Here is a 17,605-nt window from a genome sequence, read left to right as displayed (position 1 = left end):
AAATCAAACAAAGAAGAAAAAAAATACATAATGTTGCAAAATCAATAGAAAGAGGAGGAGAAAAAAATATAGTAACAATAACAATAATAAAAAGAACCACGATGAAGATGAAACAAGCGAAGAAGAAGAAGAAGGAATGCGAAGAAAAAGGAGGAGGAATGCAAAGAAGAAGGAGAAAAAAAAGAAGGAGAAGGAGGAGGAGGAAGAACGTTGAATACAAACGTTGAAGAAGAAACGTTTCTCATTTCACGCTATTCAAAGTTGAGGAAGCGCGTATTTATACGCTCTCTAAATTGAGAGTTGTTTTGGTTGGGCTTGGGCTAACTTGTATAGACTTGTATGCCAAAAAAACTTGTATATGTAGCAAGTCTCTAAAATTTTTATTTTGTCCCTTATACACCAACTTTTCTTTAATTATCTTCCTAAAGTCTTATAATGACGCTTTTACTCCTAAGATTACTACTTCACCACTCTACCTGCATATTTTTCTAAAAAACCATTTTACCCTTTAGTAAGTTAATTAATCATTGTAAGCTTTTCTTCTTTGTAAAATTAATATTATGCCCCTAAGTATTTTAAATTTATTTAATGCCTATTTTACCAAATTGTCTTTACAATGTTTCATGTACCATTTTATTTCTAGACTCCTCTATAAATGCAATTTTGTCTTTTTGACACAAAGGACTATTTTATCCCTAATTTTTTATTCTTTTCTTAGTAGTTATCACATTTTCACTTTTGACTCTAAACTTACCTAAAGCTTTTATTTAGACTTGTTAATTTTATCTTAATTATAATTTTAACCTAATTTTTTCATATAATTATAACTTTATTCCTAAGACCATAGTTTTTATCCTAACTTGTGTTAGTTACATGTTTCACCCTTTTTTTTACACAAATGACCTAAATATCCCTAGTGATGCACCATACATTTTTCATAGGGCTTCAAAGTAGATTTTTAACCTCTTTTAACCTTTTTCTTTAATTTTTTTACACTCTTTTGTGGATGATTTTCTTAGAATTTTTTTTATGATTTCTACTATTTTTTAGTGACTTTCAAAGCTTAAAACTTAAACCTCAAGTGCTGCAATTTTTTGGCTCTTAAATACAAAAGACATAAGCATATAAAATTTATATTTCACATATATATCAAGTCAAAATAGCCGTGCATCATATAATTTTTAGAATCAGGTTTTATGCACCAAATTATCATAAAATAGTTCTTATATGAACATCAATCAAGTATGAGGATAATCTAACTAATCCTAACCCTTACCTCTTGTTCAAATCAGTCTTTAAACACTTTAAATACCAAAAATTACCTAAACAAAAGTAAGAAGACAATTAATGAAAATTGAGTCCTCTTGGTCGAATCATAGTGCTAGAAAAAGAAATGAATTTCATCTACTTTGAGCTTGAATTTTTTAGTGCTTTTGGCGTGCTCTTTTAAGGCCTTTTAGAGTAATTTTCTAGACATAGAAGAGAGAAACATGATCCTTAGTTTTAGGTTCAAAACCAAAAAAGAAAGGGTGGATAATGATGGTTACCTTTGCTAGAATTTGTATGATGAAAGAAGAAAAGCAAGGAAGAACAAGAATTTGGACTTAGAATGCTTGAATTCTTGAAGAACCATCCAAGAAAAATAGATGAACACTATGAATATGTGCTGGAAAAATGTTCAACTTAGCTGAAGATGCACTCTTTCTCTCTCTCTAAAGCTCGGTTTTTTTTCTCTTTATTTTCACTGACGTTTTCTAACTTTAACTTAGTGTTTTTACTTAAATAAAGGCTGAAGTAAAACATGTATTAATGGTGGTAAAAAGTGCTAAAATCCAGTGGTCAAGGGGATAAAGAATGAAGAAGGAAGGGGCGTGAAAATTAGGAAGCTTGGTCAATGCTTTCATATCAAGTTTATTTGCAATTAGTTACTCGAGTTAAAAACTCTACGAAAAAGATAAAAGAGAGAGAGAATTTGGCCACTTTATGGATAGAGGGTCCATGTTATTTGAGAGAGAAAAAAGAGAATTCAGGGTTTCTAGGAGATGTAGCTGAATATTAGGTTGATGTCTTTCTCAAATTAAATTTTACCATGTGGTAAAACAATGAATGGCTGAGGTTTATTCTTAAAATAATAACTCAAGAATGAGTGGTTGAGATTAGTCCTAAAAGGGTAATTACCAAAGTGATAATTATATTATTATTGATTTTACAGTTTTTTTATATGCTTATATATTTTCAACTTGAGCAAAACCATCATAAAAAGCAAATCTCAGCTAAAAATTTCTAGTTAGAAAACGCGGGCCAAAACTAAGTGTAAACAGGTCTCTACATGGTCAAGAGAATATTTACCTTTATAAAGGTGAAATTTTTTACTTATTTATTAATATTTTTCTTTAATTTTTTTTTAATTTGGGCCGCCTCACTAATTCATGATGAGCCACAACTAGAAAATTGATTAATACAGACAGATTTACAGACAGATTTAGTCTTTATTACAGACGGATTTTTGGTTACCGACGAAATTACCGATGGATTTTGTCCCTCTGTAAAAGCCCCGTCGGAAATTATTTACCGATGGATTTTTTTCCGTCGGAAAATTACCGACGGATTTTTACCAGTTACCGACGGATTTTCTCTCTGTAAATTCTCCATCCATTTCCCGCAAGCGACGAACTTTCTGACGGATTTTTCGTCTGTAATTACAGACGGATTTTCCGACGGATTTTCTGTCTGTAATTACAGATGGATTTTCTGACGGATTTTTCGTCTGTAATTACAGACGGATTTTCAGACGGATTTTCCGTCTGTAATGACAGACGGATTTTCCGACAAATTTTCCGTCTGTAATTTGAACTTTGGAAAATCATCTCACTCTGATTACAGACAGAAAATCTGTCAGTAAGGTAAAATAGAATTTTTTTTTTAATTTTTCCATTGCAAAATGAATACTTTAGGTTTGTTTTCTAATTTACTCCATCAAACACCGTAAATCGAAAAAAGAAGGCCAAAAATCACATAAATAAACATAATATTCATTACATGATACCTATAAAATTGGATGTTATTTTTCAACATCATTGGCCACTATCTCACTGTCTTAATAAAAAGATACCCAAAAAAAATAAGATGATCATCCTAATGTTACATGAATGTCACAAATTACACTTAGCACTTAAAGATAGAATAATCTAAAATATTAATAGATAACTAAATTGCATCGGCAGCATCAAGCTTCACATTGAAAGTTAATCTTGATATCTCCTGACTGAAATAGAATCAAAAGCCAAATTGGAATTGGAGTGAATTGGAATGCTTGAATAAAAATAAAGCATATTATTTAAAGCATTTTGCACTCCATAAGTAGTCTCTTTTTGCATGAACAATTTTTTATAAAAGAATCAATAAATAGAGAATCACATCTCTTCTTAGAAAGCAAGAACCATGAGCTTCTCTTAGAAAGTAAGAACCATGAGCTTCTTAAAGAAGGATAAAGGAGAAATTGTAGTAAAATTTGAAGACATAATACCTCCACATAGTAGCTGAATGGAAGCTTGCTAAGTAGTAGCATTATCCAAAATAAAGTATACCTGCCATAATACGAGAGTTAATCTTTATAATTTTTCAATAGAGCTGCCTCAAGCAGATCAAAAAAATATGATCTTAATTTAAACTATAATTTAAATATTAAATATTAAATATTAAATATTAAATATTATAATATTAAATATTAACCAAAAATAATATCACAATCCTGTTATTATTAAGTCATGCTGTATATAGTACTATAATCTCAAAATTTGCTCATACATTAATTATTTTTCTTTTTCCCTCCTTTTTCAATTGATGTTGTTGTTTTACTTTAGCCTAAAGAAATGCTATTATAGAATCAATCATATAACATAATTAGTCATCAATTAGACACTTGCCTATAGAAATTTATGTTTGATATTTTATAAAAGAGTTTTATTATATTATAATAGAGAAATTTGATTATTTGTCTAAGTTTGATTATCCTATCACATGGGAAATACAAATACTCAAATAGCTCTAATTTATTCATGTTGTTAAATGTTGACATTTGGGTTTAGGGTAAGTTACGAGATCACACAAGCCCGTGATATTTTTGTTAAAAAATAAAAACTAAAATGTGATAGATGCTAAAAAAAGGGTATAGTAGTGGCGTAGTGCTAAAAAATCTGAGAGTTAGTTAGATGAATATACCAGGTGTGCTCCGTGATGAATGAGTAGTTGTGGGACGTGGCAAGAAAACATTTTAGTTCAGCATATGGTGCACGAAATTGTGATGTCCAGGTTCTAACAAATCCTGGTAATGGCTCCAAAGCTTGGTGCTCTGATCTTAATTCATAATTGTCACAACTTCGATACAACTAACCAGCAAGTGCACTGGGTCGTCCAAGTAATACCTTACGTGAGTAAGGGTCGAATCCCACGGAGATTGTTTGTATGAAGCAAGCTATGGTCACCTTGTAAATCTCAGTCAGGCGGATATAAAATAATCATGGAGTTTTCGAATATATAATATAATAAAATAGGGATAAAGATACTTATGTAATTCATTGGTGAGAATTTCAGATAAGCGAATGGAGATGCTTTTCGTTCCTCTGAACCTCTGCTTTCCTGCTATCTTCATCCAATCGGTCTTACTCCTTTCCATGGCTGGCTGTATGCAAGGGCATCACCGTTGTCAGTGGCTACATCCCCTCCTCTCAGTGAATAATATGCTCACGTACCCTGTCACGGCACGGCTATTCATCTGTCGGTTCCCAATCATGTTGGAATAGGATTCACCCTCCTTTTGCATCTGTCACTAACGCCCAGCACTCGCGAGTTTGAAGCTCGTCACAGTCATTCAATCATTGAATCCTACTCGGAATACCACAGACAAGGTTTAGACTTTCCGGATTCTCTTGAATGCCGCCATCATTCTAGCTTACGCCACAAAGATTCCGGTTAGGAGATCTAAGAGATACTCATTCTAGCTTAATTCATGTAGAACAGAAGTGTTTGTCAGGCACGCGTTCATAAGGGAGAAGGATGATGAGCGTCACACATAATCATCACCTTCATCACGTTCTTGGGTGCGAATGGATATCTTAGAAGAGAAATAAGAAGAATTGAATAGAAAACAGTAGTACTTGCATTAATCTTTGAGGAACAGCAGAGCTCCACACCTTAATCTATGGAGTGTAGAAACTCTACCGTATGAAAATACATAAGTGAAGGTCCAGGCATGGCCGAGATGGCCAGCCCCCTAAACGAGATCAATAGTCTCCTAAGATGAACAATGGAATAAAACTGAGACCAAAGATGGTCAAAAAGACTAGTAAAGGGTCCTATTTATAATAAACTAGTCACTAGGGTTTACATGAGTAAGTAATTGATGCATAAATCCACTTCCGGGGCCCACTTGGTGTGTGTTTGGGCTGAGCTTAAGTGTTCCACGTGCAGAGGCCATTTGTGGAGTTGAACGCCAGTTTCTGTGCCAGTTTGGGCGTTCAACTCTGGTTTTGGATCCTAATCTGGCGCTGGACGCCAGATTTGGGCAGAAGGCTGGCGTTGAACGCCAGTTTACGTCGTCAATTCTTGGCCAAAGTATGGACTATTATATATTTCTGGAAAGCCCTGGATGTCTACTTTCCAACGCAATTAAAAGCGCGCCATTTCGAGTTCTGTAGCTCCAGAAAATCCACTTTGAGTGCAGGGAGATCAGAATCCAACAGCATCAGCAGTCCTTTTTCAACCTCTGAATCTGATTTCTGCTCAAGTCCCTCAATTTCAGCCAGAAAATACCTGAAATCACAGAAAAACACACAAACTCATAGTAAAGTCCAGAAATGTGAATTTAACATAAAAACTAAGGAAAACATCCCTAAAAGTAACCAGATCCTACTAAAAACATACTAAAAACAATGCCAAAAAGCGTATAAATTATCCGCTCATCAGCATACCTCATCCATAGTTCCATACTATCAATCTCCATCAACAAGTCAGGTAAAACAGCAAGTGATGCCTCGTTTTCCCTGTTGTAAATACAGAGAAAAATAATGTTAGAGGAATATAACACAAATTTATGTTTGCATTGCAAGAAGGAATCTCTGTTTTCAAAAAGAAAGTTCATAGATTAAAACAAAATAACAATACATTGTCATGGGTTTTGGCCATGGCAACAACTTCTCTGACCACTGTGTATAAGGTAGTCTAAGTTTGTTGACAAGAAAACAAGACAGGAAAACCTTAGTTTTACGGCTATATGAAGAAAGAAAGCATAGTTACCTCTGTTTTATACTTCTATAGGCATCAACAAACTGGAACTCTCTCAAGCACTCTTCCCTCATTTCCAATAAATTGGCTCGGCCTAATTTCCCATGTGCAGCAGGCTCCTTCATCAACCTATTGAATTGGTGTGTTAGTTTATTGAAGAGAAGAAAACAAAAGCCAAGTACAGAATAAGCAAATAGATGCCAAATTTTCAATAATGGTACCAAACCATCAAAACAGAATAGGAATGTCAGTATTACCATGCCAAGTGAGCAGAAAATGCTCGAGCAAATACATCACCCCTTCGTTTGGCATCATCTGTTCTGCCTTCACTTGCTACAGCCTATCATATTTTAATCGAGAAGTTACAAGCATATACTGCCATGAAAGAAGTTTCACACAATTTGTTTTGAAAATTTACTTCAACCAAGATGGACAACACAATATACCCAAACCTTTTTATTGTGAGGTATGTTTTAAATTTCCTATCATCTTTTCTCTTCTTAGTTGATTATGTATATGGACCAATGGGGATTTTATCAAAGAAATGCAATTAATCACAGATATTGAGAATCCTTCATCTTTCAACAACAAAGCTCAAAGTGCATCAAACAATATATAATCAGATGGAATGGATTGATTGATGTATTTGAAAAGGATAGAACTACTATTGTTCATAAAATTCTTCATACCACATGCCAATCTTCCACCAGCATTTCCAGTGCTCAAGCTGAGTTCCTTCCCACCTGCAAAAGCATAAGTAAAGTAAAATGCAAATTAGACTAAAGTAAATAATGCTCTAGTTATGAGTAAGCAAGGAACTCATGATGTAAGTCCACAGTTACATGGCCAACATAAAAAACATTAGCATGAAGAGAATAAGCCAATTCCATTTTCATGATTTTCCTCCTCTGAACATTCATCTACTGTTTACTTGGATCAGACAACAGTGAAGAAGCTTTTAAGAAATTTCTTGTGCAGCAGCAAGAGTTGTAAGGCAGAGACGTATATAAAAATGTATAACAAGGAAATGCTAACCTTTTCCAAGGTCATCCTCAAGCTCATGAACCACCAAGGCTCTTCCAACTACTGGATTGGGGCCAATCAGTGGTATCTACAAAGAGAAAAGAAACACAAAAATTATTGGGAATTCAAATTAACACACGGAAATGAAACTGAACGAAAGAAGGCACCTGATTGTCGACAATTGTTGCTTCTGCAACTCCTGCATTTCAAACATGATGTACAGATTGGTTCAAAAAGCAGTCCAAAGCAACCAAAGACGAAAGATAAGAGAAAGATGGATTACCATCTGCATTAGCAACTATGTTTTCCAGGTCACCCGCATGGCAAATTTGATCTCCCGGAGCACCATGTTTCATCTTATTAGGATTAAAATGTGGTTCTAAATATGCCATTGAAGAAGCAAACACTTAAAAATTCATCAAATAAGAACCACATAGCAAAAGATAGAAGTGGAAAACAAAGGCTATAATTATAGGCAATACCTTCTGGTGTCATTAGAACAGGCGCAGTGATCTCAGTTCTCTTCCGCAAAAACTTCTCCATCCACGAAATCTGTGTTGGAAAGTCAGAGTTAGATAATGTAACTGCCAAGAAGAAAAGAACACGTCTAATTGAAGTTCAAATTCATGGAAATGATTGATCAAAATGAAATTGAAATAAGAAGGAAGTACCTCTCGAATAGCTTGAACCTTCCATCAACAATAGCAGGGAGTTTCTTGAAAGGGTTGATAGCTGATAGAGACGGATTATGGAGGTTTAATTAAAGAGGTAGATAAGTGTCTTCGGAAGCATAGTAATTGTAACGATTACCTGCAAATTCGGGAGATAACTGCTGTCTTTTGGAGATTTCAACTCTAATCTCGTCGAATTCTATTCCATTAACTCTATTGAGAAATTAAGCATTAGCAGTAGGAGTAGCAGAATTCAAATTCCAGCAAAGAAATACAACGTTGAATTGAATTACTTGCAGAAGATAAGAACGGCACGAGATGGTTGGGACATGCGGTCCGCATACACCTTCACCTTCAATATCTTTTCCTTTTTGCTTTCTTTCTATCTACGCCACAACACCAAAAATTGAAAAACCATGAGGAAAAAAGTTTCAACAACAAATTTTAAATCAAACTAATTACTAAAATCAGAAAAGAAACAAATCTAACTAAACCTAATCTAATCAAAACCTAAAAATCCACTAATCAGAAAACAAATCTAACTAAACTAATTACTAAAATCCAATTAACTAAACAAAATTAATTGAACTTAACAGAAATTAAAAGAATTTTAAAACCAAAACCTGGAAGCATTGACTGGAGGAGATGATGGCTGCGGCGCTGAAAAGATATCCGAGCCAGAATGGAGTGGAAATAAAAGGAGAGAGAGGCACGGTGGTGGGAACAGACGCTGCTACAGGTGGCGCCGGCGTGCTGGAGCTCACCTGAGACGAAGAGAACAGGAGCTTGAGCTTGATTTGTTCTGCGAATGAGAAAGAACGAGAGAGACAGGGGCTATGTGCTACTGGTTCAGTGTTTAAAAGAGAGGAGAAGAAGGAGAAGGTAGCTGCGGTTGTTAGGGTGGCGGCGGTGGCGCTGTGAGTGAGGAAAGGAGAAGAAGCTCGTGCGACGGAGAAGCTCGATGAAGGAGAGAGGAGCAACTCGTTTGATTGTGATTTTGTGTATGTGAAAGGACGTCGATAGGGTAGGGATGAAATTAGGTCTAAATTAAAATTTTCCGACGGAAAATTTTAAATTATAGACGGATTTTCTGTCTGTAATAAGTTAATAAAATGCAGTGTTTTGTTTATTTAATTATAGACGGATTTTCCGTCTGTAACCATTTTCTACGAAAAAAAATTAATTTTACCGACAGAATTACTGACAGATTCTATTTTCTGTCTGTAATTTATGCTAATCCATTTTTTTTGTTTTCCGACAAAAAAAATTCCTCTGAAATTTCGTCTGTATTTCCGTGGGATAAAATCCGTCGAAAATATCCGTCTGTAATAACTAGTTTTCTAGTAGTGAGCCATGGTTATGGATTTTGCGAAATAAATCGTTGAATAGCCGAAAATTCAATTTACCAAAAATTGGATCCTTACAAAAACTCTTGTAATTATTGACAAATTTCACGATTAACATTTAATACTTCTATAATATAATGATAACACTTTTATCATCTTTAGAATGTTTAAGTAACACTCTCCTCTTTTAACTTATAAAACATACACTCCATTTCCTTTGTAAAACAAAAAAAAATACTCTTTAGTCTCCTTAACCAAAATATCTTTTAATAATTATTATAATTATATATAAATTAGTGATAATATAATTTTTCTGTGTAAATAATCTCATTATAGACATGATTCATGATAGGTTTTATTGACATCAATTGATCCATATAGTCTACTATTCAATCTAAAGGATTAAAGCTTTGTTGTTGTTTGTTGTTGTAGTGATAAAATAATTATTTGATTTATTCAATATTATTATTGTAATAAAATTTATTTTTTAATATTTTATCACATAATATAAAATATTTTAACATGTTACAAACTATTTAATCTGAATATTTTTTCATATTTGATGATTAATGATAAAATATTAAAATTATATAATTTTTTATTAAAAATATCTATTTTATGTTGTTATTATTATTATTATTATCAACCAAATAATTATCATTAATTTATATATATATACTTATAATAATTATTAAAAATATTTTAGTTAAACTATAGAATGTGTTTTGTTTTTGGTGTCAAAGAAAAAAAGGTTTTATTTAGACATAAGGAAAAAATTATCATTTTCTCAAACAATAAATAGCATGAATATGCATTAATTCGTTATTATTGCATGCACAAACTAATTAAATAATTGTTATACTATTGGTGCTCTGATATGTTCTTTAGGTAGTGTTTGTTTTGAGGTACTGAGACAGAGACTGAGAGACTGAGACTCAGTATCGTGTTTGTTAGTTCAGAGACTGGTACTAAAATTTCTGTCTCTGTCTTTAAAATTTCAGTATTTCAGTACTTCCAAAAAGTAGGGACACAGGGGACTGAAATTTTTAGAGATAGAGACTAAAACTTTAATAACATTTTATACCTAAAATACTTTCATTTCAATTAATTAATTCCAATTTTACCCTTTATACAAATTGAATTAGAGTTTCAATCTTGTTTCAATTCCTGTCTCCCATTTTGCACCAAACAGAATACTGAGATTTATTTCAATCCTGTCTCTTAGTCTCTGTCTCTCAGTCTCAGTCTTTCCGTCTCTATCTCTACACCAAACGCTACCTTACGGCATAGATTTGAGGCATTATCAAATTTGGTTGTATTATTGTTTTGAGAATTGGATCGAGACCGAAAATCGGTCAGGTTAATTAGGAACTAATTATAAATTAGTTCGATTCAAGATAAAAATTGATTAGTAATGAATTAATTAAAAATCGAAAAAACTAATTAAATAATGGTTAATTAGTTGAACCAATTTAATTTTTTAATAGTAAATTGAACTAAAATAATAAAATATAAAAAATTATTTATCTTTAAAAAATTATATATTTTATATATAAATATATTATTTTATTATATTTAATTTAATTTAATTGGATTTCAGTTAAAGTTTTAGTTCTGCTGGTTCAATTACGGATTTAGTTTTCAGGACCTTTTGCAAAGTCACTTATGTTGTTGTACAAAGACAAATTTTAAAACCTCAATAAATGGAAACTGAAAAGTGGACCAAATGCAGAAACGGAGTAAAAGTGGAAAATATTTGGACCATTAGGGCGTGGTTTTGCTATATATATATTTATATATATAACTTTGTTTATTTAATATTATTAATTTATGGAAAATGATTTCATGTTTTCTTAAAATTCATAAACATATTGGTTTATAATACATATTCTTAGGAAGCTATGTTATATCTATAATATTTGGTTTATATTAACATTTAATTAGCATATAACATATGAAATTAAACTGATTATATTATTGAAATGGTACGGTATATTCGTATTTTTAAATGGTAAAATTTAGGATTAAGTTCCTTTTTTCATCCCTAAGGTTTTGATTCAAAATCAAAATTGTCCCGAACCTTTTTCGTTATTAAAATCATCCTCAACGTTACAAAACATTATAAAATCATCCTTTTGTTCATGAACAATTTTTTTGAACAATTTTACCCTTAAACAAAAATTAAAAGAAAAATCGCCGAACCGACCGAAAACAGATCGGTTGGACCGGATCGATAACCGGCCGGTTCGGATAAAATGGCGCCTTTTTTATTTGTAAAAAAGAAAAAAAAAACAAAAGAGAAGCAGATCCATTCGTGTTCCCCACAATCATTCATTCATTCGTCACTCCCTGGACTGGAGAACTCTGAAGCAAAGGGAACCCTAGCCCTTCATCACCGCCACCGTTCCGAGGTCCTCAGCACCGCCGCCGTCGCCAGGTCCTCAGCGCCGCCGCTTCTTCCTCTTTCCCGTGTTCGGAACCAATAACTCGGTACGTCGTCTTCATCTTTGCTGGCTTCTCGGCACGGAACCCAGGTTAGTGGCTTCTCGTCTTCATCTTCACTGAATGTTCGGTCTTCTTCTTAGTTTGAAGTTCTGAAATTGTTATTCTTCGGTTTTCTTCTTCGGTCTTTTTCTTCAATTTTTGTTCCATTTTTCTTCAATCCTTCTTCTTCGGTTTTGGTTTGAAGTTTAGTTCTGAATGTTTTGTAAATTGTAATTGCCCTGTTGTTGATGGATCTTTCTTGTATTTGCTGGTTGCTGATGGTAAAAATTTTACAAATTTGCAATTTTGTATTGTATAGTTCTGATTGCTCTGCTACTCTGTTTAATCATGTGTATTAAAATAAAATTACTCTGTGAATGAGAAGATGAAGAAGATGAAGAAGAAGAAGATGATGAAGAAGATGAAGGGTTATTGTTGTGAATGAGAAGAAGAAGATAAAGAAGAAAGAATATATGAGAAGAAGAAGAAGATGAAGGGTTATTGTTGTGAATGAGAAAGGAAGAGAAGAGGGATCTGCCGTCTGCGTTTGCTTACATGTTTTTAATTTTTGTTTGAGATATTGCATGGACAAAGCGATTTCAGTACAGGGCCTTAGTTGGACTGAGAATGCTTTTGGGGAAGTGAAATCTGTTAAATCTATTTAAGGGTAAAATTATCCATAAAATATTGTTCATGAACAAAAATATGATTTTAGAATGTTTTGTAATGTTGAGGATGATTTTAATAACGAAAAAAGGTCGGGAACGATTTTGATTTTGAGCCAAGACCTTAGGGATGAAAAAAGTACTTAACCCTAAAATTTATTTACATGGATATTGGAATATGAGATTCTCACCCTATATGATGGGAATAAAAATATTTTGATTGTGAATATTTCAGATACATGTACGATATTCGGTTGTTCGGGTGCTTGAAGAATCGGGTGTGGTAAGTGATGGAACAACAGGGTGTGAAAGAGGATTTGGACCTAAGCTTGATCTTTGGGAGTGGAGCGTGCGTCCAAGTCGTCGGTACGTCGGCAGGTGGGGCCACCTGCAAGGACATTCCGATGCTTAAGTCAATGTTCGTACTGAGAGACGGCCAATTAGGGTAAGAAAAGTGACGTACCTCTGGGGAGGGGTAGGTCCCTCCCCATTTATACTCTATACTTGGGTGGGCCTTCTGCGATTGGGCCCACCTGTCTGGAAGCTTCTGCTAGCTGTCCAGATTTTCTCTGCAAAGCAAGAGGTGACGCGCAGGTCGCCTTTTTGTTCGGGTTAATTGACCTGGTGGATCAGCGACTTGTAATTGGACTCTGATCCTTAATGGGTTAGGTCGGAACATAAGATAATCATCATATGGTGCGATGCTTTATGAATTAATTAATATGCGTTAATTAATTAATTTACTTTTAAAATAATATCATATTTATTTCATAATATAATAGAGGGCTTGTGTTATATTAGGGTATTCGGTGAAAGATCACGAGAATAATAATTTGTTTTCCTTCTATTTTAACCTCTCATTATAGTATATATGGGGTTAAGTACAATTTTGGTCCCTAAGATTTAAGTTAAAAATTTTATTTGTCCTTAACCTTTTTTGCATTCAAATTCGTCCCTAAGGTTCAACTTAATTTTAAAATCGTCCGAAAAAACGATTTTACCCTCAATATCATCATCTCCATCACACCTTCAGGAGAGAGAGAAGCAACTCAGAGAGAGAAGCAAAAACATATATATATATATATATATATAGAGAGAGAGAGAGAGAGAGGGGAGGAGAGAAGGAAGCCTTGTCGTCGCCCTCGCGTGCACCTTGCCCTCGCCATCACGCTCGCTATAAAACCTGGTAAATTAAAAAATAATTAACTAATAAATTAATTATGAGTAAAAGAAATTAGGAAATAAAATTTTATAATTTGGAGAAGTAAAAATATTTAAAATACGAATTCAAACTCTAATTTTAAAGATTTTGGTCTAAAGTTAGGCCAACGAGCCAAACTGATTAAACTGGACCTATATTGGACCCAAGGCCCAACCCATATAACACCTAATCAGCCACTCCTCCCCTCTCATTTTGCAATTCATGCTGAGAGGGAGAGATTGAGGAAGAATCCTAAACCAAATTCCACTTCTAATTTCAATCTTTCATAACTTTCAATCAGGAGCTCTAATCGCCGCACCGTTTGTGGTCACGCAATCATCTCGCCGAGTCTTCAAATCCATTCGAATAAAATGGTAAGAAATTTGAGATTTTTCACCCAATCCTTACCTCTTTTCAATTTTTTCATTATGGTTCTTGGGTATTGAGAATTTTCAGCTTTTTTATGCTTTAGGTTTGATCTAGTAGTGAGAAATTGTTGAGTTTCGCCTTAATTATCTATGGGTAAGGTGAGAAACTTTTATCCCCTTTGAATTCTCTAATTTTATGAAGTTTAGGTATTGAAATTGTTGTTATGTATGAAATTATTTGGAATTAGATTGAATTCATGTGAATTGAAGTCAAATTGGTAAAGTGGAGTACTTGAATTGAAACTCTGGAGGCTAAAAACTTATAGGGTTTGGCTTGAAAGCTTGTGAAGAGGAGGGTTTTTGAGGTGATTGAGCTTGGAAGGAAATTAGCTAAAGTATGGTTTTGGTTTCTAATAGTAAATATATAATGTTGTATGAAAATTTAGACTAGTTGCCATAAGATAGGCTTGAATACTCTGAATTATTGGATTAAAATTGTATAAATGTGATGTTGGTGATAATTGGTGAAATTGGTAGAATTATGTGTGAAAATTATTTGAATGAATTGATGAATTTAAGTGCTGGAATGATTGTTAAGTGAATAAAGAGTATGTGATAGTGTATAGAAGTAAGTGGTATTGATTTAATTGTGGTTTGGTTGGTTTTGGATTGAGAATTTTAGAAAACTAGAGGATTTGAACTTTTGATAAAAACTTAGGCTGTGTTTGGTTTAGCGTTAGAAAGAAGAGAAGCGCATTTGAGTGCATTGAACGCTTCTTTTTTATGTTTAGATGCTTTTTTGCTCTAAATGCCAAAGTAATTTTACGTTTTTAACGTGCGTTTACAAGAAGTTAGAAATTGTAACTTCTGCGTTTAGAAAATCACGTTAGGATTGAATTTATTTTTTTCTTATCAATTCTATCCTTTATTTCCTTGCTTGTAGTCTCTTTAGTACTCAAGTATTTTAAATATATAATTATATTTTTTATAAAATTTTTATTTTTAGCTTTTTCTAAAAAAAATTATTTTTGTTTTGCTCTGTTAAAATTTGTAAGTGTAATTCTTGTATATTAATTTATTATTATAATTTTGTTATCATATAAATTATTAATCCCATTAAAAATAACAAAGTAAATAAAAAATTAATTATAAATAATAATAAAATCATAAATAATTAAAATTTATAGTTTAAAAATAGTATTAAATAAAGAGTACTGAGAGCACTAAAAAATTATAAGTAATATAATTTAATAAAATATATTTTTATATATTTTTCATATATTATTTTTGCTTTTGATATAAAAATATATTTTGTCAATTTTTATATGTTATTTTTAGTTTAGTATGTAAATATTAATTTCATTATAAAAATAATTAATAAGATTTATTTGAATATCTAAATTAAAATGATAGGATAATATAAAAAATTTATTTAAGTTGATGTCTATTTTAGTAATTTTTTATCTAAAAGTAATTTTGAGTAGTATAATCTAAACAACATTTACTTTACTATAATCCATTTTGATATAAAGATTACCAAACATAAATCACTTTAACACAAACTTACTTTTGATAAAAATCAAGTTTGTAAAATCAATTTTATGCAAACTCCCGTTTATAAACTATAATCCAAATACACACTTATTTTTAGACTAATTTCGCTAGGTGATAACTTGTCTTCCGGACCTCCAAAACTTGTGAAACTTGTTTTGATTGAAAATTGGAACCGTGGAGTTTGTAACGTTCGAAGAATAGACTGAAAATGATTTTTAACAAAAATGTTATGCGCGTTGAAAGTTTGGTGTGAAAAACTAATTTTCTGAACTTAACGACTTTTTGGCAAAATTGATATGCTTGCGTACACGACAGTGTCACGCAATGCGAGTATTGGGCTCTGCCCATACACTCACATACGCAGAAGATAGCTATGCACGTGACATTGGCCTTTTTGACATACTCGCATACACAACACTAGTTTGCATACGTGACATTTTGTTTTGGCTGAAATGAAATTTGTGTGCTCTCGATCATTCTTCTAGCCTTTTAAACCATGTTATAAGTCTAGAGTTGGTGAAATAGAGGGTAGAAGGGTTATGGATGAGATTTGAGGGGTTGAGATAGTAAATTGAAAAAGATGATTATAAAGTATGATATTGAGAAATGATTATGAGGAGGAAAGAGTCTGGAAGTATATCTATGAATGCTGAGGATTGATTTTAATTACTTCTTTTTGAATAAATTGAAATGATATGGAAAATAGAATTTAAAATAAAAATTTAATCTGATTGAGATATACCACCGGGTAAGATGCAGTGGCGTTGTCCACTTGCTACGGCTAAAGGTTCGAGACATCGAGTAAGATGCAAGGGTTAGTTTTGTCACATTTGCTTCGGATCGAGAATTGTAATACCGCCTGGGTAAGAGGCAAGGGTTGAGGTTGTCCCCCTTGTTTCAAGTTACGCGGGTAAGATGCAAGGATTGCGGTTTTGTCCTACTTGCTCCATGTTATGGTATTCCTATCCAGGATTTGCTACTACATATGTCAGGTTTGGCTGTATAACTGACAGATGAGACTCATCGCTCGTAGCGCAGACATGCATCATATGCACTTGTATATTTTGTTTGAATATGCATTTGTTTTGGCTTACCTATTTGCTTAACTGTAATTAACTGCTACTTGGCCTATTTGCTGTATCTGCTATCTATATCTGTGTTTTTCTTGTTTGTCTTGCTTGTGTTTATTTCTGAGAGATCCCTTATGCTAGCAGAGGTGACGTTGAGGGTTGTTCCACTTGGTGAATAGGAGGTATGTAGAGAGCTGAGTTAGACTAGAATCCTTAGATATAGTCATCTTATTTCTGGCTTAATGAGAACTCTAGGATTGGATTTAAACTATTGGAATATCTCTGGCTTCCTGGGACCTTATATATTATCTATACGGGCACCTTTACCATACTGAGAACCCCCGATTTTTATTCCATACATATTCTGTTGTTTTTTAGATGCAAGACGTGAGGCACCTCGTTGAGCGTTGCTGGAGACTCTTATGCAAGCAAAGATTTATTTTAGGGAGCTGTAGTTTGTACTTAGTATATAGATAATTAGATATGTACATATTCTCCACTTTGTATAACTTGTATTTTGTCTCTTTTAGAGGTTAATTTCGTAGAAACAGGATTTATATTTTGAATATGTTTTGGATTGTATATTTGTATATATGCTCTAGCCGGCCTTTGTTTCGCAGGTCGAATCTGGAACTTGTTAATATGTATTTTTTTTTTTGAAACTCTTATTCCATATGTCTCATGTTTCTTCGATTTCACTATTATCTACGCGTTTTATTTTTAACTGTTTCGAGTGTGATGCGACTTTCGAGGTTTGTTTTGTTCCACTTTTCTTCAAGACTCCTTGTTAAGCTTCTTTTCATATATATCTATGTACATATTTTTATTTTTAGAGGTCATAATACTTCATCACCTTTGATTTACGAACTTAAGTGTAAAGCTCTTTATAGTAAGATCTTCAAGACTTTGATTTTGATTTTGATACCCAACGCATTAGGAAC

General features: G+C 32.9%; 2 protein-coding genes across 2 annotated transcripts; both read right to left on the bottom strand.

The window, feature by feature from the left end:
- Positions 1 to 3,131: 3,131 nt before the first annotated feature.
- Positions 3,132 to 7,677, bottom strand: LOC107611371 (uncharacterized). The gene is made up of 9 exons (XM_088495726.1): positions 7,589 to 7,677; positions 7,473 to 7,504; positions 7,318 to 7,393; positions 6,972 to 7,025; positions 6,805 to 6,860; positions 6,540 to 6,622; positions 6,295 to 6,411; positions 3,527 to 3,587; positions 3,132 to 3,265 (listed from the first exon to the last, which is right to left on the bottom strand). Exons 1-9 carry the CDS (start codon positions 7,659 to 7,661, stop codon positions 3,227 to 3,229), a joined length of 591 nt encoding a protein of 196 aa, XP_088351852.1. The 5' UTR covers positions 7,662 to 7,677; the 3' UTR covers positions 3,132 to 3,226.
- A 122-nt stretch (positions 7,678 to 7,799) lies between these two features.
- LOC107613110 (glutathione S-transferase T1-like) lies at positions 7,800 to 8,307 on the bottom strand. The gene is made up of 4 exons (XM_021109665.2): positions 8,270 to 8,307; positions 8,116 to 8,189; positions 7,977 to 8,037; positions 7,800 to 7,857 (listed from the first exon to the last, which is right to left on the bottom strand). Exons 1-4 carry the CDS (start codon positions 8,305 to 8,307, stop codon positions 7,800 to 7,802), a joined length of 231 nt encoding a protein of 76 aa, XP_020965324.1.
- Positions 8,308 to 17,605: the final 9,298 nt, after the last annotated feature.

This window comes from Arachis ipaensis, chromosome B8, assembly GCF_059453495.1.
Source record: "Arachis ipaensis isolate K30076 ecotype BB chromosome B8, ASM5945349v1, whole genome shotgun sequence".
In the NCBI taxonomy this organism is placed as follows: Eukaryota; Viridiplantae; Streptophyta; class Magnoliopsida; order Fabales; family Fabaceae; genus Arachis; species Arachis ipaensis.
Note: the sequence above shows the minus strand (reverse complement) of the source record. Positions and strands in the feature narration are given on the sequence as shown.